The sequence below is a fragment of the Histomonas meleagridis genome (assembly GCF_020186115.1).
Source record: "Histomonas meleagridis strain 2922-C6/04-10x chromosome Unknown scaffold_61, whole genome shotgun sequence".
NCBI lineage: Eukaryota > Parabasalia > Tritrichomonadida > Dientamoebidae > Histomonas > Histomonas meleagridis.
In genome coordinates, this window is record NW_027150931.1 from 2784683 (window position 1) to 2810949 (window position 26267).

General features: G+C 28.4%; 6 protein-coding genes across 6 annotated transcripts; 4 read left to right on the forward strand and 2 right to left on the reverse strand.

Moving 5' to 3' along the window:
- Window positions 1-888: 888 nt before the first annotated feature.
- GO595_010876 (NAD(P)H-dependent oxidoreductase) lies at window positions 889-1779 on the reverse strand (the record flags this gene model as incomplete). Its single annotated transcript, XM_067913603.1, has 1 exon — window positions 889-1779. The coding sequence occupies one exon, from the start codon at window positions 1777-1779 to the stop codon at window positions 889-891; it is 891 nt and encodes a 296-aa protein (XP_067769614.1).
- Window positions 1780-1880: 101 nt separating this feature from the next.
- Window positions 1881-2666, forward strand: GO595_010877 (uncharacterized protein; the record flags this gene model as incomplete). The annotated part of the gene is made up of 1 exon (XM_067913604.1): window positions 1881-2666. One exon carries the CDS (start codon window positions 1881-1883, stop codon window positions 2664-2666), a length of 786 nt encoding a protein of 261 aa, XP_067769615.1.
- Window positions 2667-12137: 9471 nt separating this feature from the next.
- Window positions 12138-13916, forward strand: GO595_010878 (leucine-rich repeat domain-containing protein; the record flags this gene model as incomplete). Its single annotated transcript, XM_067913605.1, has 1 exon — window positions 12138-13916. One exon carries the CDS (start codon window positions 12138-12140, stop codon window positions 13914-13916), a length of 1779 nt encoding a protein of 592 aa, XP_067769616.1.
- Window positions 13917-14446: 530 nt separating this feature from the next.
- Window positions 14447-15577, forward strand: GO595_010879 (actin; the record flags this gene model as incomplete). Its single annotated transcript, XM_067913606.1, has 1 exon — window positions 14447-15577. The coding sequence occupies one exon, from the start codon at window positions 14447-14449 to the stop codon at window positions 15575-15577; it is 1131 nt and encodes a 376-aa protein (XP_067769617.1).
- A 437-nt stretch (window positions 15578-16014) lies between these two features.
- GO595_010880 (cytoplasmic heat shock protein 70) lies at window positions 16015-17514 on the reverse strand (the record flags this gene model as incomplete). The annotated part of the gene is made up of 1 exon (XM_067913607.1): window positions 16015-17514. The coding sequence occupies one exon, from the start codon at window positions 17512-17514 to the stop codon at window positions 16015-16017; it is 1500 nt and encodes a 499-aa protein (XP_067769618.1).
- Window positions 17515-18576: 1062 nt separating this feature from the next.
- On the forward strand, window positions 18577-20526 carry GO595_010881 (serine/threonine-protein phosphatase 6 regulatory ankyrin repeat subunit B-like; the record flags this gene model as incomplete). Its single annotated transcript, XM_067913608.1, has 1 exon — window positions 18577-20526. One exon carries the CDS (start codon window positions 18577-18579, stop codon window positions 20524-20526), a length of 1950 nt encoding a protein of 649 aa, XP_067769619.1.
- Between the last annotated feature and the right edge of the window lie 5741 nt (window positions 20527-26267).

The window sequence follows — 26267 nt, forward strand, 5'->3', positions numbered from 1 at the left end:
TGGGAAATTCTGAAAAACTTGATAATAAATTCATTTTTATCCAACTGCTATTGTTAAGATTCTTATACATGTAATAAAAAAAAGATATACATATCCTATAAAAAGGGAACCATCCAAACAAACGTACAAATTTTGTTCGTTTTTAACGGTTGAATTTTCACTGTTTTACAACAGAAATGTTATTATTGCTCAAATGATTTGTTTTGTAATTGGAAATAAATGTTTTGAGATTCATTTAGAATTTTAAAAAGAATTTGAAATTTTTGAAGAGAAGCAAAACAAAAACAAAATTATGAACGCACTTACAAAATTCCTTAATATTCGGAAATTTCCTAAAGATATATTTTAATATTGTTCTATGTGTATTATAATAATTTGATATATTAAAATATTATTCGGAAATCATTCAAATCATTTCGAACAGCAGGAATTATTGCAAGCGAAAATGGAAATAATGGAATTGCTAGATTAATTCAAAATAATAATTGTAAATAAAGAAATAATTTATTGGAGGTAAATGATAACACACAATATTGAATTTTTAAAAATTGCGAAACAATATCTTAATTTCATCGAATTTTTTTCTCGATTAATATAAGCTAATTATGGAAAAAATTCATAACTATAAAAGCTATCATAGTAGTGAATCACGTTTTTAATTACACGCCCCTCCATATTAAAATCTGAATAAAAATATCATCTTTAACTATTTTTTTAAGTTAAATAAAAATTATGAAAATAACATTTCGTTGGCAATTTTGTCACAATAAATGAAATTGATCAAAATAAGAACATTATTATTGTCTATACTTTATTTTAATGAATAATTAATTATACAGATGTCAAACAGTTATATAAAATGCTTTCAACATATACATTATTTACATATCAAAAGAAAATGGGTTCTTTCGGTTTCATTAATGGGTAATCGCCAAGTTCTGCAAGTATTTCTCTGTTGTTTTTTGTATCCGTTTGGTTATTTCCGCTTATTTCGAATTTAATTGATTCTCTTGACCACAAATCGAGCACATGTTCTCCCCATGCATTTAACATATCGATTCTTTTTTGTGCATCAGCGGTATATAAGCCAAAGAATGCTTGTGTTCGTAGTGGCGTAAAGCCGCATTTAGCAAAACATCGAAATGTTAACGGATACATTAATTCTTCAATCGAAATGTTAAGTGAATCTTTCCCATAATACATCTGCTCTTGACCCACAGTAACTATAACCATTGCTTTTTTGCCTGCCATAAACCCTTTGGTATATGATTGACTTTCTGTAAACGCCCATCCTTCACCAAAAACTTTCTCCCAAAAGCTCATAAGAGCCGCAGATGGTGAAAGCCAATGAAGTGGAGTGAAAAGAAGTAAGTGTGTGCACCATTCAATTCGAGATTGATAACGAAGAATTTCTTCATTGTATAATCCGCGCTTTTGATGGTCTTGATATGAAAGATTTGGATCTGGTTCATCAAAATCATCAAGAGTTGGGAGTTGAGTAAAATTGCAATCATAAAGATCTGATGTCATGACTTCATGATTATTTAAGCGTAGTGTTTCTATTGTTTTACGATATACTGCATGACAGAAAGAACGGCGGTTTGGTTCAGGATGGGCTATTAAACAGAAAACACGCATTGGTGGTGAATTTATTTTAATTGTGATTTTCTTATTGCTTTCTCTTGGCGTTTTTCGAGGTGTCCTTTTGGGTGATCTTGGGTTTGTTCGAGTAGTTCTTCTTGTTGAATTTTGTGCTGTTGTTCTAGTAGATCTATTCATTTAAACAAACGAATTTTGTCACTTTTGTTATAAGCAATATTTTAAATACTTTACATTTCCTAATGGCGGCTGTTTGGGAGACGTTAAGCATTTCAAACCAAATGGAAGAATCACAAAAAATTAGTAAATTTGGTCTTTCATTATATAAACTGTTAATTAAGGATATGAAGCAGGAACCACGGCCATTCCTTTCATATATTCTTTGCCAAGAAATTGGAATGATAACTATTAAAAATACTTTCCCAGATAGCTATGCAATCGTTGATTCAGTTGAAGACTTAAGCAAAAATCCAATTCAAGAAGTTGTTGAGAAATGCCACAAAAACGAAAAATATTTGAAGTTATCAAATGAAAAATTTGATTCAATTGGTGTATATGTTTCACCAACAACTAGAGGAGGTAAATATAACTTTGGAATTTTATTCAGAAATTTAGTTTCTTTTCTTCCAATTCCATTACCAACAGATGATTTTTCGATCTATTTCATTGATCATTTTAATTCTTTCAGAACTGCAAATAAGAAAGGTTCCCTAGAACTTCAAGATTCGATTTTGCAACCAGTAAATGATCTTTTTGATAATTTAAAAATAATCGATGAACAATTTCTTCAAACGGTCAAATCCAAATTCCATGAAAACTCAGAGCAATACATGTTTCTTTCCTTTGACAGAGATTCAACATTTTGTGAGATCATGGCAGGATGTTTTATGAATAATGAATTTGTCGAATTCATTTCTTGGGATATTGCAACTTTAATTGCTGTCAAATTCCTAAGGCTAAGACAATATGGCCAAGTGTTATTTATTGTGCTTAAGAAGAGCATTCTTACATACACAGATAATAAGGATAGTGATGATCAATTTGGAAGTGATGATATTGATTGGTAAATAAAAATTATTATTTTTTCGTTATAAGTTTTTTTACTACAAAATGAGATCAACACTAAATGTTGTATCCTAATTAAAAGCATTTGATATCATTTAAGGAATTTCTTATTTTCTTTAAATATATTTCTATAATTTGATGATTTTGTATTCTATTTGGAAATATTTAAAAAAAGTAAATCCATTAGATTTGGATCAGTCGATAATTCATTCATCTGAATGTTATATAGAAGTATTTTAATTACTCCAAAAACAAGAAGAAATTGCTGTAAATGCTACAAATATATTTATTTGTTTTATATAATATTTATGTTATAATTTGATTCTTTATATTAGAAAATTATTTTTATTAATATCATCATTATAAATGTTTCAAAATCCTTTCATATTTATGCAAATGGAATAAATTTGTTGATAAAACGATCTATAATGTATGTGAATTCTATGATGCGATACTTATTTTTGAGTCTAAGAATGGTTAATGAATAAATATTATGAAAATTTTACTTTTTATTTTAAAATAATGTTTCTTTAAATGGAAAAATTATCTCGTTTTTATGTAAAAATTTTACTAAGTTCATATTGATATTTATTGAGGAATTATCGTGCCATCGGCTGATGGTGGAATATTGACCAAATCAAAATCAAACATCTCTACATAATTTTTGTATAGAGATAATGGTTGGTCTTGCGTAAACCTACTAAACTCATCCATTATTGCGCACATGCTCCAGCTTTGAATTCTTCGAAGGCAACCAATAATTGTACAAAGATGAAGTGCTGATGTAGATGAAATAAGAAGTGGATAATTAGAACTATCAAGAATGTATTGCAAAGTTATCTTTACCAATTCGTCTAGCTGAGTCCTCCATTGAAGATTGGACCTGGTCGAATAAATTCCAATTCTTATTGATTTAGCTCCTCTTTCTTGCCAGTAATTCGCGACCCGTTGAGACTGAGTATCTTCACTAATAAAAAGAACTGTTTTAAAGTCATATAATGATAAAAAATTCAAATTATTTGGTGAAATTGGCCCACAGCGGGATATAGATTCTGTTACAATTCCATATCCCTCTGGTGGATCAAGAAACTGAGATTGATTTACGGATCTTACGCCACTTTGATCCACATTTATTCTTTTCATTTGAAACTAAAAAAACGAAAAAAAATATTACAACAAAATCTCGAACCTTGGCTGTTTAAATGAGGGTGCCCCAATATTCCCAAATAACTCTGAAGTGAATAAGGGGTGTCTCGACATTCGGAATCTTATGCACAATTGTGTATGCAAATTTGTACAAATGCTCAACTTCAGTTAAACAAAAAAATGATGCCTTATTTGAAAAAACATTCTAAATAATCAAATAATAAATGATTTTATTGAATATCTCTAAAGTTTTGTGTTAAAAAAACACTTCATTGAAGAAATATAAGTGTATATAAAACATTAAATTTCAGTTTCTATATTTCCTCAAAATAAAATTTCCAATTTAATAATTCATTTATGTTGTGAGTGTAACAACATTACAGCGTTCCATTTTTTATGAATAAAAATTTCAAATTACATGTAATTTTATTTGTATTATAACATTAGCTTTTGGTCAATGTCTACATTTCGATTATATCTGTCAATTTACATATTTCTATTAAATTTATTTTCTTTAAAATCAACTGCAAATGGGTCATCATCAATATCAGCAAAATTCATGGAAAAGTTATTCATTGAAAATGTACTATCATTAGTAATATTTACATCATTCATACTGTTTACATCATTTATTTATTTCTTGTGATGAAAATGAATAATCATTACAATAAGAATTATAATAATTATAACTATTACTACACAAACACAAATAATAATTATAATATTTTGATTATTCATTTGATTGTTATTCGTTTCATTTTGATTTAAAACAGTACAAAAACCTGAACAATATGAAATATATGATGAATATTCAATAACTAAATATTCATAATAAATAAATAAAGTTTCAACATAATAATAAGATGAATTAATTATAGAAAGAGAAATAGAATTAGTAAAAATAGATATGGAAATAATTGTTTGTGTGTGTAATTGGGTTATAAATATTGTATGAATATATGTCTCATCGACACGTTTTGATTCAGTAAATGTATTACTTTGTGTAAATGGATTTGATTTAGTGAATGTATTACTTTGTGTAAATGGATTTGACTTTGTAAATGTATTACTTTGTGAATATGTATTTGATTTTGTAAATGTATTACTTTGTGAATATGTGTTTGACTTTGTGAATGTATTACTTTGTGAATATGTATTTGATTTAGTAAATGTATTACTTTTTGTAAATGTATTTGAATCTGTGAATGTATGTGTTGGCCACGGATATAAATCACATTCGTCAATTGATGATCCTTTGGATACATTTAGTGATCCAAATGTTGTTCCCTGATATAAATCGGATGTCATAACATATTGTGCTGGTACATTTGTAAAAACATTTGAATATAAATTATTTGGAACTTCATTACCAGTAAAATATATACAATTAAGATTACTACCATCTTGAAATGCATAACTATAAATTGCATTCACACTTTCACCAATAATAACTGTGTTTAGATTTGTACATGAACGAAATGCGTATGTTGAAATTAATGTAACTGAATTTGGAATTATAATATTTGTTAATGATGAACAATAATAAAATGCAGAGCTTCCAATTGATGTAACCAAATTTGGTATTACGATATTTGCTAATGATGAACAATAATAAAATGCATTGTTTCCAATTGATGTAACTGAACTTAGTATATTATAGGTTTCACTTGCTAATCCGACTGGATAACAAATGATTGATGTAAAATCTTTGTTATAAAGAATACCATTATTATCAGAATAATAATTATTTTCTTTAGATACATTAATGTATAGAAGATTTGAACACGATGCAAAAGTAAGCGATGTAACAGATGATACAGACTTTGGAATTGTAATGTTTTTAATTGAAGTACATCCATTAAATAAATAGTTTCCAAGTGTTTCAACATTTTCTCCGATGATAACTGTTTTCAAATTGGTACAAGATTTAAATGCATAACTTTGTATGGAATATACTGAATTCGGAATTACAATATTTGTTAATGATGAGCAGGATTGAAATGTATAACTTCCGATTGTTTGTACATTATTTCCAATAGTAATAGTTTCTAATTTAGAACAACTATAGAATGAATAACTATTAATTGTTAGAACTGAATTCGGAATTACAATATTTGGCATTATGCATTTATAAAATGAATAAGTACCAATTGTTACTAAACTTTCACCTAAAGTTATTGTTTCTAAATTATAGCAATTATAAAATGAATATGAACCAATTGTCAAAACATTATCACCCATAGTAAGCGTTTCTGCTTTATAACAGTAATAAAATGCATAATTACCAATTGAAATTACTGAATCTGGAATTACTATACTTGTTAGTCCATAACAGTAATACAATGCATAATTACCAATTGAAACTACTGAATCTGGTATCACAACTTACTTGTTAAAGTATAAACATGATAAAAAGAATATCCTCCAATTAATGTAACTGTGTTCGGTATTTCAAATGTTTTGGAAGTTAATTTTCGTGGATAACATATAATTGTAGTAAAATTTGTATTATATAGAATGCCATCACTAACAGCATAATAAATGTTTTCATCAGATACTTCAATTGTTTGAAGATTTATGCAGTATGCCAAACAACCTTCACAATTTTTGTTAATCCACAATCTTCGAACGCATAATTTCCGATTGTATTTACATTATTTCCTAAAATAATTGATGTTAATGAAGAACAAGAAAATGCATAATTTTCAATTGATACAACAGAATTTGGAATTGTGATATTTAGAAAAGAACATTCGCTTTATCCATAACTTTTGATTGTTATTATATTTTCCCCTAAATCGATCGTTTCTAAACCATAACAGCTACAAAATGTATAGTTTTCAATTACTTTAACTGAATTTGGTATTACAACATTTTTTAATGATGCACAATCATAAAATGCATAAATTCCAATTAGTGTAACTGTATTTGGAATTGAAATAGATGTTAAAGTTGAGCATGAATAAAATGAATATTTTCCTATTGTTGTAACTGTACTTGGAATTTCAAATGTTGTGATGATTATCCCCCCTGGATAACAAATTATTAATGTACAATCTTTATTATATAGAACCCCATTATTTCCACAAAAATTATTGTTTTCATTAGATACATTAATAAATTGAAGCTTTCTACAATATCCAAATATTTCATCGCCAAATGAACTAACAGATTTTGGAATGAAAATGTTTGTTATTGGCGTTAAATAAAATGCGTAACTTTCAATTATTTCCACATTATCCCCAATGTTAATTTCTTTTAATCGTGAGCAATAATAAAATGCATAACTTCCAATTGAAGTAACAGAGTTGCCAATATCGAGTGAAGTTAATATAGACCATTGATAGAAAGCTCTATTTCCAATTTCACTAATTTCACCACCTATTGTAAGATGAAGTGTTGTGCTTTTATATGTGTCTCTTTCATTATATTCTTTAAGTGTAGAGACAGAAAGAGTATGAGTTGATACAGTATATGTTTCAAAGGAATATGAGAAAAATAAAGATAAACAACAAAGGAATAATGTTATATGGCATAAATTTTTTTGCAATGAAATATGTGTGAAAAAAACTTTTTTATTTTTATGAATAGCTCTACAAAGAGCATCAGAGGTAAGATAATTTGTGATATAATGTTAAGTTTTTCTGTTTGATTTATATTTATATAAGATTTAAATCTTAAATTAAATTTAAACATTCGCTGAAAAAATGAATTTATTGACATTGGTTTCCTTGGTAAGTATTGCACGATAGATAATAAATGGTTGTTCACTATAAATTCAACAAAAGCTTCATTTCAAGTATTTAAACGTGTTTTTTTGTTTCAAAAATCAAAAGCGATCAGATAATTGTGAAGAAAGTTAAACCGTAATAATCGGTAAGAAAAACTGAGTTTTTATTTCCTTGGTTCGTAGGAGATGATCAAAAAACCCCAAAAAAGCATTTTAGTGTTAATTTATTGAAAAAGTGTAACTTGTATATGTTTAAATATTGGCTGTGTGATAACAAAATTTTGATATCATTTAAAACAGTTCAAGCATACCACTTTTACGTTTGAAAAAAGTAAAACATGAATTTTGAAATATATGTTTTAGATTTCTCATAACCAGGACCAAATTACTAAATAAATAGTGTTGATGGCATGCATAGAATATGAATAAAAATAATGGGCAAATGATAATCAACTAGTCAAAATCGAAAAGTTCAATACCAATAGAATTTTGATTGGTTTATAGATGATTTTTTAAAAGGTTATTTGGCCAATATGCCACTTTAAACGGCGTCGGCAGTTATTTCCTGCTTATTAATAAACGTACAGCATCATCTAACGAATGAACTCTGGGGAATTCATCGAAATCCAGGATCCAAATTCAAACAAAAATTACACTCCAACAGATGAAGAAATTGACGAATATTTAGAGTGGATTGGAGGTGATCCAGTCAAAGATCGTGATCTTCGCTGGATTGCGATTGAAGCCTTGAAAGTTCCATTACCAGAAGGTTGGAAAATATTCCAAAGGAAAGATGGACAGGGCGATCCATTTTATTATAACACCAAAACTCGAGAATCATTATGGGATCATCCTCTTGATCAATACTATCAGAAGTTATTCCAAAGTGAAAAAATGAAGAAATGCAATGGAAATGTGAATAAGCCCCAACATCTCAAAGAAATTCCATCCAAAAATGCTGATCTTAAAAAGCAAAATGTCAAAGTCAATGATCATGTCAAAGCTAACAACATTACCGAAATCGATAAATCGAAGTTAGAACAAGAGAAAGCAAATTTTCAGGCAGAAATTCAGCATCTCCAGAAAGAAAACCAAAGAGAAATAATTAACTTAAAACTTCAAATTAAAAAAGAACAAAATAATCTTCAAGAAATCCTCAACAATTTAAGGGAGAACAATGCCAAAGAAATTAATGCTGAAAAAGAAAAACTCAACAAAAAATTTGAATCAATGAAAAACGAAATCAATTCCAATCACAAAAACATGTTAAATGAATTAAAGCAAAAGAACCAAAAAGAAATCGATGAAATTAATATAAAAAATAAAAACGAGTTAAATGAATTAAAGCAAAAGAATCAAAAAGAAATTGAAGAAATTAAATTAAATCATAAAAATATGTTAAATGAAATTAATAATAACAATAAGAAAAACGAAATTATATCAAATCAAAAAGCAATTGATGAACTTAAGCAACAAAATGTTAAAGAGATAAATGAAATTATAGAAAAACATAAGAAAGAAGTTAATGAACTCAAACAAAAGAATAAAAATGAAATCAAAGAAATCATTGAGAATCATAAACAAAAAACGCAAAGATTACGTCAAAAAGTTGATGAAATCCAACAAAAAAATATGAAAGAGATTAATGAAATCAATAAAAAACATGAAGAAATTAAAAACGAAAAATTGGAATCACAAAAAGATGAAATTGATAATATACATCAAAATGAATTAAATGAACTTAAACAAAGAAATCAAAAAGAAATTAATGAAATCATTGAAAAGCATAAAAATGAAATTGAAAAACTAAACAAAGAAAATCAAAAAGAAAAAGAAAACTTTAAAAATATATTAAATGAACTTAAGCAAAAGAACCAAAAAGAACTAAATGAAATAATATCAAATCATAGAGAAGAAATCGGAAGAATTAAAGAAGAAAACCAAAACACTGAAAACGAATTAATTAATAATCAAATAACAAAAATAAATGAATTAAAACAAAAGAATCAAAAAGAAACAGAAGAAATAATACAAAAACATAAACAAGAAATTAATAAACTTAATAAAAAGAATCAAAATGAAATAAATGAAATTAATAATAAATTCCAAAACAAAATCGAAGAAATTAATTCAAATATAAATCAAAACAAAATAATAAATGAAATTCAACAAAAGAATCAAAATGAAATTAATGAAATAATTGAAAAACATAAGAAACAAATTGAAATTCTTAATCAACAAAATCAAAATGAAATTAATTTAATAAATGAAAACCATCAAAAAGAATATGAAATTCTTCAACAACAAAACAAAACTAACATTAATTTACTTAATAAGAATTATCAAGAAGAAATCAAAAAACTTCAACAATTAAATCAAAATGAAATTACTGAAACGGAATTAAATCATAAAACAGAATTATCAAATCTTAAATCAAATTATGAACTCGAAATTAATAACTTGAAAAAACAACATGAAAAATCATTACAATTAATGAAGAAAAAACATAAAAAAGAATTACTTCAAATAAAACGTGCACAAATTCAACAAATTGATCAAATCAAATCAAGTATTAATTGTAACATACAACAAAAAGAATATACAAAGCAAAAACTTGATGACGAAATCATTGAATTAAATTTAGAATTAGAAAAAAAGAAAAAAGAATTACAAAACGAAATTGATGAAATCGAAAAGAAGAAACAAATTCAAATTGAAGAATTACAAAATGAAATTAATGAAATCGAAAAGAAAAAACAAATTCAAATCGAAGAAGAACATAAACAAGAAAAAAAACATAAGAAAAAGCTCGAAAAAAATATCGAAATGTTTAACGATGAAATGGAATTAATGCGCGCGAAACAAGAAACAGAAAAACTGAAACTTGAAGCAGAAATTCGACGCGAATTAATCGAAACAAGAAATGAACTTGAAATCAAAATCAAAAATGAAATGGGCGAAATTCCAAAAGATATAATTATTAAACAAAATGAACTCGAATTAAATGAACTTAAGAAATCATTCGACGAAAAAAAGAAAATTATTATAAACGAATATCAAAATCAATTAGATAAAATTAAACAAAATGGTGAAAATGAGATTGAAATTCAAAAAGAAAAAAATAAAAGAAAAATCGAAAAAGAAAATTCAAAATTCACTCAAGAAATTGAATTATTAAAAATTAAACATGAAAAAGAAAAGTTAAAACTTGAAAATGAACAACAAAAACAAATTTGTGAAGTGAAAAATGGAAAAAAATCGATTCCTCTCAAAGCAATTGAATACGATTCAATAGAATCAATCGAAAAAGTGGATGGGATAAAATTCAAAATTGAAAGAGTTAAGAATTTATTTGAAAGCTCATATGGTCAAATGCCTATCGTTCTGAGAGACACATTAAATGAAATAGTTAATGTATGTAATGGATATAAAGGCATTATAATAGAACAGAATAAAGAAATGGCAAAAATGGCAAACGAGTTCCAACAAAAAACAGCTCAATTAGCAAGAAACTTTAATCAATCAATGGCAGAATTTGAAAGAGCTTATAGATCAGCGGTCATTGGATCTCTTGTTGCACAACCAATTACTCCTTTCGCACCAATGTTCCCAATACATAACGGGTCAAGACATCCATTTTCAAGAAGAAGACATATGGTAAAAGAAGTGAATAATGAAACAGACAAAAGCTGATAATTCTTTTGTTTTTTAACAGAGTTGTGAGTAAATGTAAATGTTTTTAGTAATGTTATATTTTAAATGTTATATTAAAAACAATAAAAAATGTCATGATAAAAGATTCAAATGCAAGAAATTATAATTTTCAAGAATTTTTTGATTTTTCATCCAACTATTGAGTGTTTCCTTCCTCTTGAACGAACTTTCTTTAATCTTTTCATTACCATTTGTGATTTTCCTGTCAGTTGACAATATGCATCTAGTATTATGTCTACTAGGTGCTGCTTTCCAGGATGTGACGATGTGAAAGCCCTTTCGAGAACATAAAGATCAACTGCCATATCTTCAAACATAGTGGAAATAAAGAAAATTTCAGTGTTTGATATCAAAGTAATTTTGCAATTTCAATGTTATTGTTAGTCGCTGCTTTCATTAAAGCTGTCATTAGTTTTTTATATAAACACCAAAATTTTTATATCATATAATATAATCTTCAAATGTTTTTCATATTAACATCAATTTTATCGTTATTCAAAAATAATTTAACAATTTCAATATCATTATTCTCGGCAGAATACATTAAAGAAGTCCAACTTAATAAAAACAATTTTCAAATTATATTATCTAAATTTGAATATGCGTATAATATTATCATAAGAATTAACATCTATTTTCTTGTTCAAGAAGAAGTTTTATTATGTTTTTATTTTTATTGTTGATTGTAATTATTAAATCTATTTAAAATATATTTAATCAATTTTAATAGTTAAATTTAAACAAAAATCATTGAACATTTTGTAAATTTCCAATTGGCGACCGTTTGAATAGCCAACGATGAAAAGATTGTTGTCGTATTGGGCAATTGAATTAAATTTGATCTGTTTTTGTCAAATTTCAATGTTCTGTTTTCAAGACTAGGATGCTGATTTTTGTCTTGTTTTATAGTGTTTTAAATGCATCCAAACCAAACGGAACAGAACTAATAATAGAGTACACTCTAGAAGATGGTGATAGTGTTGTTGATTTTCGTGATGTTATTTATCATGATATCTTAAGATCAAACATCACAAAAATAACTATATTGGGAAATTTCACGTCGATTTCAGAGGGCACGTTCGACTGTTGCGAATCACTCAAATCAATTATATTGCCAGATACCATTGAAAACATAAGTGAGAATTGTTTTGCAGGATTACCATCTCTTCAATCTATTCGTCTTTCTCCAAATATCAAGGTTATTCCAAACTACACATTTGCAAATTGCCCAGTCCTAACATCAATTACATTGCCAGCTAATCTGGAAGAAATCAGACATTATGCATTTCTAAATTGCCTCTTACTTACCGAAATTGTTATTCCAGCAAAGGTAACATCAATTAATTCAAACTCTTTTTATGGCTGTTCTAATCTTGCTCGTATTGATAATCAAAGTCCAAACTTTAAAATCATTAATTCCATTTTATATTCCGACAATGCACTCCTACTGTCACCCAAAGTTATAAAAGAACCAGTGGTGATTGATAACAATATTAGAGTCATAGGTTTTTACTCATTTGCATCATCAAATATCACATCGATTCGTATTCCGCCAAATATCAGAGCTATTCAAAGTTATGCGTTTTCTCTCTCAAACCTTTCAAGTATTACATTCGACGAAGGAAATAATTTGACAATTTTTTCATTTGCATTTTCAGACACTATTCTCACAGAATTGCATATTCCAGAAAGGGCAACTTACATTGGCGAAGGCTTTCTTGTTAACTGTGATTACTTGGCCAATTTTACTGTTGATGAAAATAATTGTAATTATTCGGAAGTAAATGGTGTAATATATAACAAGAACAAAAACCATCTCTTTCGTTGCCCTCCTGCTTGGAGTGAGAAGATATTTGTGATACCATCACATGTTTCTACTATTGCTATATTTGCATTTGGATCCTGTAAAAATATTGAAAAAATCGATTTTGGTAATTCAACGATCACTGAAATACCTAACCATTGCTTTGCATTCTGTTATTCGTTATCAGAAATGAATATCCCCTTTTCTGTCAACACGCTCAAGAACTGTTCGTTTATGAACTGTACGTCCTTAACGTATCTCAGAATCCATTTCAATATAACCGCCATTTTGGGTAACCCCGTTGTGGGGTGCACCAATTTAGGGTCCATTGATGTGGATGAAAACAACACAAATTTTGCATATTCAAGTGATTCCTTGGCTGTATACAGCAAAAACATGTCAATCATATACTTTGGCTTGCCGACATCTCCATATATCCTGCTTATAAATGAAACAAAAGTTATGCCATTCGCATATTATAGATACCATGCATTGATGCTTGTCTTTATGAGAACTGATAAAATCGATTACATTGGGGAATACGCTTTTAGTAGCTGTCCGGCTTTGACTGATATCGTTTTTTGCGGAGAAGAAATTGAGTATTTGGGCGAAAATGCATTTGATAAAAAAGAGATACGAGTACGTCTTAATAACTTCCGTCTTAGTTTTGGGGATTCAAATACTACAAGAATGATGGATATTCCATGCCAAAATGCAATAATATCATATGATATTGCGACGCTCCAAAAACTTCAAACAGGAGAAAACGTGTTGATTGTGTACTTCATTGTCGTTGCTGTTGGGGTTATTTCAACAATTATATATTATTGTAAGTGGGTAAGACCAAATTTCGTATAAAAAAATTTGGAATCTCAAAGTTTCGAATTAATAAACTTTTAATGTTTCGTTTATTCTGATATATTAAATATGATAAAAAGCATTACGCGATAATTTTATTTTTATACTAATCCCAATTTTAATTACTTTGATTTTTTTCGAAGAAATTTTTCCTGCTTCTATAATTTTTATGGTTATAAATATTATCGCTTTTGTTTTCCATTAAAAAGGCAATTTTTTCATAAATTTTGATGTTTAATCTTTTCAATTTTCCAATGAAAAAATTTTTAAAAATAAAATCTTTCATCATTTTTGACCATAAAAACAGAAATTTTCCTTTACTAGATAGTATTATAATATGATATATAACATAACAAAATGCAGAATTTAGAAGTTGAGTTATTAAAAAATAAATTTTGGTAACCTTTATGTCACTTTTGTTTGACGTGCCTCTTTGTCCTCCAAACCGTTTTTGTATTGAAAAATTGTATATAAGCGTCTGTAAATTTGAACTGAAAAGGGACATTCGAAGTTCACATCACTTCCATCTAATGGCTGAAGACGAAGTTCAAACATTAGTTATCGATAATGGTTCCGGTATGTGCAAGGCCGGTTTCGCTGGTGATGAAGCACCACGCTCAGTTTTCCCATCAATTGTTGGTCGTCCAAAGTATGTCCAAACAATCGCTGGTGGTCAAAACAAGGATACATATGTTGGTGATGAAGCATGCGCTAAGGCAGGTATCCTCATCCTCAAGTACCCAATTGAACACGGTATCGTTACCAACTGGGACGATATGGAAAAGATCTGGCACCACACATTCTACAACGAATTACGTGTTGACCCAGCTGAACACCCAGTTCTTCTTACAGAAGCCCCAATGAACCCAAAGGCCAACCGTGAAAAGATGATCCAACTCCAATTCGAAACATTCAACGTTCCAGCATTCTACGTTGGTATCCAAGCCGTTCTTTCCCTTTACTCATCAGGTCGTACAACCGGTATCGTTTTCGATGCAGGTGATGGTGTTTCCCACACAGTTCCAATCTACGAAGGCTACTCCCTTCCACACGCCATCATGCGTATCAACCTCGCCGGTCGTGATCTCACAGCCTACCTCCAAAAGATCCTCAACGAACGTGGTTACACATTCACAACATCCGCCGAAAAGGAAATCGTTCGTGATATCAAGGAGAAGCACGCATATGTTGCTCTTGATTTCGATGAAGAAATGAACAAGGCCGCCACAACATCCGAATGCGACATCTCATACACACTTCCAGATGGCAACGTCATCACCATCGCCAACGAGCGCTTCAGGTGCCCAGAACTTCTTTTCAAACCACACTTCAATGGCTTCGAATTCGAAGGTATTGACCAAACCCTCTTCAACTCCATCATGGCATGCGATATCGATGTCCGTAAGGATCTCTACGCTAACATTGTTCTCTCTGGTGGTACCACAATGTTCGAAGGTCTCCCAGAACGTATGGAGAAGGAAATGGTCCGCCTCGCACCACCAACAATGAAGATCAAAGTCGTCGCCCCACCAGAACGTAAGTACGCAGTTTGGATCGGTGGCTCCATCCTCGCCTCCCTTGCCACATTCCCACAAATGGTTATCACACGTGACGAATACAACGAAGCTGGTCCAGGAATTGTCCACCGCAAGTGCTTCTAAACAATTCAATATAACTCAATTTTTATTTATAGTTTTCTAACACATTTTCAAGCTATTGATCACAAAGAAGTTCCATGGTTTATTGCACGTTTTATTAATATTAATTTCTCAATTTCTGTTTCTTTGAATTTACCGCTGGGTAGAAAATGTTTTCATTCACCAGCATTTAAAATTATAAGTCTATTATGAATTTCGAAATTCCCTTATTTAGTATACATTCATAAAATAAAATTACAAAGTTATTCCAAATTTTCGAAAATTATCTTAATTACTCAACATCCAATTGTGCATTTTTATTCAAGACTGACAAATATTATTTTTCAAAAATGAATTACATTAGCCAACAATATGCCAATACATTTTGTGTCACTGATAATGTTCATAATCAACAAAAACAAAACTATAACTTATTTACAAAACAAATTATATATTTTTACTTATTTCACAATGCTCTCCAAGTCAATTTTGTTTGACGCGCCTGTGTTCTGGTCCTCTGCCGACACGCTTACAATTCCTTCTTCATTAATTTCGAATGTTACATTAATTTGCGGAACTCCATTTTCCGCGTTCATAATTCCTACCAACGTAAAAGCGCCGAGGAACGTATTCTTTACCACTTCTTCTTCTTCACCCATATAAACTCCGACCACTATTTTTGGCTGATTATTTTTAACAGTTGTAAACTTCTTCGATACTTTTGTTGGTATTTTAGTGTTTCGCGGTATAATTGTTTCCATTTTCCCGTTGTCGACCATTACTCCGAGTGAATGTGATAAAACTGATTCGATGATATGTTCATTGTTCGCTAATATCGTTGCGCCAATTGTTACCGCTGTTTGTGCATCGACTCCGCGTTTGATTTTGTCTTTGCCAAAGAAGTCTTCAAGTCTCTTGATGACAGATGGAATTTTCGATGTTCCGCCAACAAGAATTACTGAGTCGATTTTATCTTTCGTTAGTTTCATGTCGTCTAAAACTTTATGTATTGGAAGTAACATTCGTTCGAAGATTTCGCTGTTGATTTCTTCGAATTTTTCACGAGTTATTTTCATGGTGAAATCAATCCCATTATATAATGATGCACATGAGATATTGGCCGATTTAGACTTTGTTAATGTTATTTTGGCCTTTTCACATTCGTTTCTTAAGATGGACCTCGAACGTGAATTTCCTCGAAGATCGCATTGTTTTAATTGCTGGAAACAATCAGCAACATAATTAAAGAGATTATTATCAATGTCTTGCCCGCCAAGATGTGGATCGCCTGCTGTTGCTAAGACTGTGTACTTCTTTGTAATGATTTCAAGTAATGATACATCAAGTGTACCTCCACCAAAGTCAAATACTAATGCCATGGTTTGGGTGTCAATGTTGTTGTCATATCCATATGCTATAGCTGCTGCTGTCGGTTCATCAATAATTCGTATGACTTTTAATTCGGCAAGTTCGGCTGCTATACGAGTAAATTTTCGTTGTTGGGCATTGAAATCAGCAGGAACAGTAATTACGGCTTCAATATTATCTGTACTTAAAAAATCTGTGGCCATATGTTTCATTTCCCTTAATATATAAGAAGAAATTTTTTGTGGAGAATAACGTTTGACTTCGCCTTCAAAGGACACTTCAATCATTGGATAACCTTCATTATTACTGATAACTTTGAATGGCCATGAAGAAAGTTCATTTTTGATTTTGTCAAAAGTAAGACCAATCATACGTTTAGAGTCATAAATTAGGTTGTTTGGTAAATCATAGCCCATGCCTTTTGCTTCATCACCTGTAATAACCTCAGAATCATTAAAAAGAACACATGATGGTGTAATTGGATGTGAATTATTATTATTAAGAATCTCTGCGCGATTGTTTCTATATATAGCAACACTTGAATATGTTGTGCCAAGATCAATACCAATTTTATATTTGGTGTTTCGTTTCATCCCAATGAAAATGACAGTCAAAAAATGCCGACGATAATTGATACGATTAAATCCCATTCAATATATAAAGATTGCAAAAACTTGCTGAAAACAATATTCTTCTTTTAGAAAGCCTGCTCAAATGCTTTTACGGGTTGAATGCAATCAAGTTTTAATTAAACATTTAATGTTTTTTAAATTTAATAAAATTTATGCAATTTACAGATTCAAATAAAACTTATCATTTCAAAAAAATTTCAAACTAATTACTCATCAGTAATTAATATTGAGCTAGATGTAATGATATTTTTTGATTTAAATTCTTGCTTCTGTTGATATGACATGTCATTCCACAAAAGCTCTGAAAAAACATTGACATTATTCTCTAACAAAATGAATTATTCTTTTGGCTTACGCCCACAACAAAGAGAACAAATAGATTTGACCATCAATGGGACAAAGACTTCTATTGATAAAACCAATGCAATTTCATACAGCAAAATGATAAAAAATATTCTTGAAAAAGATCCAAATCAGAAAACAATAGAATTAAATTTGGAAATTGAAAATCCTGATCTAGATTTTGCAATAATGATGATTAATGATATATTTTCAGGCAAACGAATTTCATTCACAAAATCAAATACAACAATTTTAAAGATAATAGCAAAGGCTTTTGAAATCGAAGAACTCAATAGCCAAGTAGATGCTTTTCTTCAATATTGCGATGAAATACATAATGTCATAACCGAAAAAAGATCAATATTTCAATTACTTTTATTCATTAACGATATAATTTTTAATCTTACTCCAGAAAATATCGAAAAAACAGTGAAAATTTTTATTGGTGCATATGGAATTTTTGATTCTTATCTTGAAATATCATATGGCATTATATTTGGCTCATGTATAGCACGTCATGACAACATAGAACTTTACGTTGATTTTATTAAAAAAATTACTCAAATTTCCGGATTTGAATCATATGCAAAAGACTTTGCAAATTCTCTTTTATACCGCTACAATAGCGAAACAAACAAATCCATTCCATTTCCAAATGAAATTCATTTCATTTTACAGAAAATGCTTGAAAAAGAATTAATCGATAAATCTTTTATTACCACAAATCTCAAACCGAATCTTTTCTTTGCACATCTTTATGCTGAAGCTGATCTTGCACAATCTCTACCACAAGATTTCATTCAATCTAATGAAAAAGATAATTGGAAAACTCATAAAGAACTCATTTCAAAAGGAAGGAATCCAAATCCAATAGCTGAAGCTATTCGTAATGACGATGTTGATCAACTTCAACAACTTATTTCAGGTACATCAAATCTTGACTCAATTTATGAACGATGCACCATCGTCTCACAAAAAGTTAGCTTAATTCAATACGCATCGTTCTATCGTTCAGAGAAATGCTATCGTTTTTTGGCCAACCCCGAACAGCTCAAAACTTTTGTTACTGAAGATGGGAAAGAATTACCAATATTTTATTGTGATAATATCATACACAGCATTAATAATAGTATTATTTATCGTAATACAGATCTATTTCAATATTTCATGAAATCAAATACTAATTTTAATTTAACAGAACTTATGGGCTTAAGCATTGAAATGTTTAATTTTCCGATATTTATAGAACTTTTAGAGTTATATAAGAGCTTTGATGTTTCTTCAGTTCATACCAAATGCGCATCATATAATTTTCCATTATTTAAATTCTTTTCAACATTTGATTGTTTATCTTCATTTAATTTCCAAGCAGCATTTGAAGCATCATGTTCATCGGTTAATATCCAAGTTATTAAATGGCTTAAGACGCAAATTGGTGATTTAATTGATCCGACTTCATATTTAGAAATAGTATGTCATCAAAAAGATCAAAAATTATTCGAATTACTTTTAGATGGCATTGACTTAAAGTTATTTACAAATGAATATGGAAGTACCATTTTACATTATTTCTGTGAACATGAAACATCTGAACGAATCAAATGTTTATTTAACAACAAACAGATTAAAGAGATTTGTAATGTTGCTGATGCTGTTGGTTATACGCCATTACATACTGCATGTTCATTTGGTAAGAAAGAAATAATCGAAACGTTATTAGAACAAGAAGATGTTAATGTTAATATCCAAAACTCATCCGGATTTTCAGCATTACATTTTGCATGTGAGAAATGCGAAGTTGGCGTTGTTAAATTATTATTAAAAGCAAAAAACATTAACGTGAACATAAAATCAAAACTTGGATTAACACCATTACATGTAGCATGTAAAAAAGATTATAAAGAAATCGTCGAAATCCTTTTGACGAGTGAAGACATTGATGTTAACACATTAACTTCACTAATTCCTATTATAGGTGCTGATGGTAAAGTAATACAAACATTACCTGGGAAAACACCTTTAATGATTGCATTACAACATAAGAACTTCGATATATTTTCATTGTTATTAACACATAAAAATATTAATGTGAACGTGAGAGATATTAATGAGAAAACTGTGTTACATATGGCTGTGAGTGATAATGAGCCGAAGTTTATTGTCGCTTTGTTAAATCATAAAGACGCAAATATTAACGTGAGAGATAACGATGGGAAGAAACCTGAGGAACTTACTCAGGATAAAGAAATTATTGGATATTTCGACCAGTTTAAGAATGGCGTTCATCCAATAAATTATGTGGAAAAGCCACAAGTGAACATTGGAAAACAAATTAAAGAAATATCACAAAATGAGAACTCGTTCAATTTTAATGGGAGCGAAATGACATCAAATACATTTGGTTTTAATAATAATGAAATACCTTCAAACGCATTTGGTATGAATAATGATATGTTTGATGATGACTTCAACGACTTTAGTCCAATGATGAACATTGGATATAAGGGAGGAAGAAGTAGAAGCAAAGGAAGAAGGAATGAAGGATGGGGAAAGAGCGATTTGATGAGTTGGGGAGCGCCAAAGGTTCATAAGAAGAAAGGCTTCGATATCACAGATTTTTTTGATGGTTAATATGTCGAACTAAATAATAATTAATTAATTTTTTTTATATCATGAAAATTTTTCAAGTGATTTTCATTCAAAGTTCGAAAATTAAATTTTAAGTGATCATAAAAACAAAATTGTATTTATACTATTTATGACTTTATCATAACTTAAAATTAATTTTCTTTTAAACAATTAATAAAAATAATTTATAAACATATTTACAAAGTTATAATATTGATATGTCATTTGGACTTTAAGATTGAATCTTTTGATATATCTTGTTCAAAAGATCAATCGCACTTGTTTCGGAAGGTGTTTCTTCATTTATATAACATTTCTTATATAACTGCATTATTGCTGATTTTATTTTCATATTTTCATTAGTGATTTTTTGGATTTCTTCTGTTTTGATGTTTATCTTTTTTATTAGTTCTTCTTCCGAATTGGATATCGGTGTTTTATTCTTTTTTTCTAAAATAGAATTTCGTATTGATAATGTTTCATTCTTTCTAACTTCTGATAGATAAAGACGTTGTTGTTCATATCCCCATTCAAGTGCTTCTTTATAACCGCTCATAAACGTCTTCACCTCACCTTGGAGAACGTTTATTTCATTTGACGGTTTAAAATTATTTAAATTTTTTTGTTTTTCTATTTTTATTTTAGTTTTTAAATGTATTATTTTCGAACTATATTTCTGCATTTCAAGTTGTAGTTGAAGTTGACGTAATTTTTGTGAAAAGAGAATATTTCTTTCATCGTCCAACATATTTTTTGAGTTTATTAACTCTGTTAATTGTTTCCTAAGATTTTTATTTTTATTTTTTACTTGCGAAAGTTTCTTTGATAATTCTGCATTTTCTGTAAGTATTGAACTAATTTTCGGGTCATTTTTATCATTTTGTAATGTTTTCTCTCTAATTGTTTTATAAAATTCTAATTCATTTTTTTGAGATTGAAGTTGACCCATTAAATCGATTTTTTCTTTATGAAGAACTTCATTATCGAACAAAATAGAAAAATCATTTTTATCTTTTGTTTGAAGCAAACAATTTTGGATTTGAATTAATCTTTGCATTTCATCTTCATATAATTCTTCTGTTTCTTCATGAAGTTTAATTTGTTGAATTAAAGATGTAACTTCTTGTGAATTTACTTCGAAATTTTTATTTGCATTTCCAATATTTAATTTCTGTTTCAAACGAGCATTTTCATCAGCAAGTTTCTCAATGTTATCATATAAAAGTTCTCTATCCCTAAGTAATGAATCAACTTTTGTCTTCATATCTTCATTGATTTTCTCAATTCGTTCTTCTTCATCTTCAAATGTTGTATCGAAATTTCTTTTAAGTGGTGTTTGAACTAAAATATTTTGTAATTCTTTTACTTTATCATTAATTTCATTATTTTCTGCTTTTAATTTATTGTTCTTTTTGGTTAATTTTTTTATATTATTAATTGCTGATTGAAATTGTTCTTTAAGAAGTGAATAATCTTCTTTTAATTTTTCATAATCATTATCTTGTAAAGGTTTGATCTGTATTTCATCTGATGGCTCAGATGAAAGTGCAAGTGAAAGATCATGAAATGTATCTGATAAATCATCATCGACTAAAAGGTTGAGAGGTTTGATTTCTGGGAGTTGGGGTGCCCTTTTTGATGTGTCAGTTTTGGGTTCAGGTGTTAACTGCACGCTACGACGAGTTGGCTTTGGCTTGGGCGGTTTAGGAAGCTTTGGTATAAGAGAAAGAAGAATTTTTTCATCTTTTTCAAGGATTTCTGGAATTGAAGATAAATCTTTACTCATTTTAGGGAGTTGTGATATTCCTTCAAGAAGATCTTTCGTGGAGGAATTAAAAGCATCCTTTTCTTTTGAAAATCGTGGGAATTTGGAGTTCATTTGATCAATAATGATTTGAACAGAATCTTTTTTGGATAGAAGGCCGTGAATTATTTGGGAATTATTGGAATTCGGACCGAATTGACTTTGTATGACATGTTGTAAGTTCTCAAAAAGAGCATAAATTGCTTGTTTTAATGTTTCTAAATTATCTGTTGATTTTATTGGAGGAGATGAAAAAGCAGAATCAAGCATATTTTTTAGTGACTCGAATTTTTCATCAAGATATGATTTAAAAAATAATGTTGCTGAAATAGATGTTTTCTTTGTTATTGATTCACGAAATCGTTGCCATTCATCCCAAAAATTTTTATTACCCTCTTGATCTTGTTCTGATTTGGGAATTTGAAAAAGTAAATTTCGAAAACATTTATTGAAAAATAGTCGATTTTTTGAAGAAACATGAAATTTTGTGAAAGTATCTTTCAAACCTGAGATAATATTTCTTGCTTTTGCTAAGTTTGATAATTGATTTTTTTGTGATGGTGTTCTAGGTGTAGAAAGAGACTTTCTCATTTGAGGGTAATTTAACGTATCCAATAGAAAACTGTTTTGGAACCTGAAAATTGAATTGAAATTTTTCTTATAATTCTCATCGATATTTCTTTCTGTAACATAGATAAAAGCCTAAAATAACTGAAAGATGATCAACTCAACAATTTTTATGTAAAACATATATTAAGATAAATATTTAGTTTTTATTAATGTCAAGTGAATATATGAATCGTTGAAATTTGAAATTATAAAACAACTAACACTATTCTTGCATGAAACATTCAACAAAATGTGTAATTGCCATATCTTTATTTAAAAAAGAATCAATGGTTAAGCTAGATTACAGTAATTTTTGTACAGCAGATAAATAAAAAAGTTTTGGTAAAATTTATCCGTATCTAGATTAACGAATTATATAATTTTTTTCAGGGAGCAACTTTAAGTTTTGCCGCGGGGTTTTATTATTAAACGGCCTTATACATGCTAAATCCAAAATATGAATTTTTATCAACACCCCAATCAAAAAAATCATCATTAGATCAAACAATTAACTCTCCATTCATACTTGCAAAGGAATATCAGCAGCATGTAGATGAATTAGAAAGTGAAAATTTTACTCTTCGAATGCTTCTTAGTAATTTGGAAGCAAGGTTCAATAATTTTTTAGAATCACGTAATATAGAAGAAATTATAAGGCAAGAATTTATGGATCAAGAAAGATTAATTGCAAAATTATCACAAGATGAACAAAATTCATCAACAATGAATGAAGACCTACAAGACAAACTTTTAAAAGCTTTGGAAGAAAATCAAAGATTACAGAATGAAATTAGGGCAAATCATATAGTCAATTCTCTTACAGATGATACTTTTCAACTAGAAAGTGATGCTGAAGCCGCACTAGAAAGTACATCTTTACGTGCTAAACTTGAAAATCTTGAAAATGCGGATAAAAATAATCAAGATATCATACGAAATCTCCAACTTCAAATAACAGAACTCACTCAAAAAGTAAGCGAGCTAACTCAAGAGAATGATGAGCTGACTAAAAATAATCCTATTATTGAAAATTTACAAAATTCATTAAAATCTCTTATAGATGAAAACACAGTTTTGCGGCAAAAAATTCAAGAACTAACAAAAAACAGCCAAGCTCGTGATGATATGCCATTTATTGACTATAACGGAGTCGAAGAACTTATACAAAATCTCGAAAATGCTACAGAAACAATTGATCAGCTCAGAGCAGAAAATGAAAAACTGAAATCCAAAATATCCAATCTCCAAAATGATAATAAAGAAAAAGCTTCTCTTCAAAACAAACTTGAAAATGCAAATAATCTTTTGTTTACTGAAAGAAATGAAAAAGAAAACCTTCAGAAGGTTATTGCATCATTGGTAATAAAATTTGAAGGCAAAGATGTTAATTCTGCAATTACAAATCATGAAAACTTAGTTAAAGAAAACAAAGAACTTAAAATGGAAATAAATGATCTTAAAAATTCTTTTGTTCCAAATGAAAAAATTATCAATGAATTAAAAGAGAAAGTTAATCAATTAGAAAAAAACGAATCAAATTATAAACAAATGGTAAATGAAGTTAATAATGAATTAGCATCATTACAACAAGTAAATGAAAATTTAGTTAAAGAGAAAAATGAATTACATCAAAGACTTAATCAACAAATTTTATCAAGTTCTCAATCAATAAAATCGCAGAACTTAAATGTTACACCAAAATATATAAATCAGAAAACATTTGGTACATTTACATTATCAAGTGATGAAGAGAAAACTGAAGAAGATCTTTTAGCTTCTGAATCAATGTCAATACTAAGTATAAAAGATTTAAGTGATCTTAAAAATATTAACCAAAAACTTCAAGAAGAAAACGATACATTAAAAAATAAACAAATATCTAATGAAAAAATTATTGAAGAACTTCAAATAAAAAACAGAAAAATTACAGAAGAAAATGAAACACTTAAAAATAAAGAAATCAAAAATCTTCGATTGCAAAATAAAAAACTTGATGAAAATTCATTGAAATTAAAAAAAGAATTAGAAAATCTTACAAAGCAAAATCAAGAATTAAAAAAAGAAAATGAAACAAATAAAAATGTAAAAAAAGAATTTGAAGAATTAAATTATCAACATAATGAAAAATCAAAAGAACTTGAAACTTTAAAAATTCTTAATCAAAAACTAACAGAACAAAATAAATTATTAAGAAGAGCATTAAAGCATTCAAAGACTCGTTCTTCATATTTACAAAACGAAACAACAGAAAATTTATCATCAACATATTCAGGCTCAAGAAAAACTAATGAATTAATTCGTGAAGACTCGTTAAGTTTACAAACAGAAAACTTAAATCTTAATGAAAATTATTTAATTTTACAAAATGAAAATAAAAAACTTAAAAAACAAAATCATAAATTAATTAAAAAATTCGAAACAATTCAAAGTGAAATCGAAAAATCATCAATTTTGGAAGAAAATGAAAAATTATCTAAAGAAATAAATAATTTAACAGAAGAAATAAAAATATTAAAGACAAAACTCAAATCACCAAAAAATAAAATAAATCGAATCAAACAAAAATCTTCAGAAATTGAGAAAAAATTAAAACTAAAACTCGAAAAACAAGAACTAATTCATAAAAAACAAATTGAACAATTTATTAATAAAGAAATTAAAACAAGGAAAATATTTATGGAAGGTTTTCAACAACTTTTAGAATTACTTATTTATCAAATTACTTTATTCATAACCAAATTTACAAATAAAATTGAACCATTATATTCACAAATTAATAAAATAAAATATTTAATCGCACAACTTATTCAAAATAAATCACATTTCCCACTTGTTGCATTAAGATCTGATGTTGTTAACTTTATAAAAGAAACATCGGAAATGATGCAAGATTTACATGATGCTGCAACTGCTTGTATACATGCAACAGCATCACAATCAAAAAAGAAAAAATTGCAACTCCAATTAACAAAAGAAGAAAAAAGTGGTTTTATTAGCTTACGAAATAGATATAATATTAACTTAAAAAGAGTTTCGTTTAACAATTTAAGTGATAATGAATCTTCTGAAGTTTTAAATACAAATTCTTCCGGATTTAATATAATTAATGATTATATATCAAAGTCAAATTTATTATTAAAAAACTCGAAAAAAATCGAAAAGCAAAAAGAACAAATACCAAAAAATATATTTAATGAATACATTCAACAGTTTGAATTGTTTGTAAAATCAATTTTGGAAATATTTGGTGAAAATGAACTTTTTTGGTCAATATCATTTAATACATGTAACACAGAGTTCAAGCAAATGATGGCGTTAATTGTACAGAAAG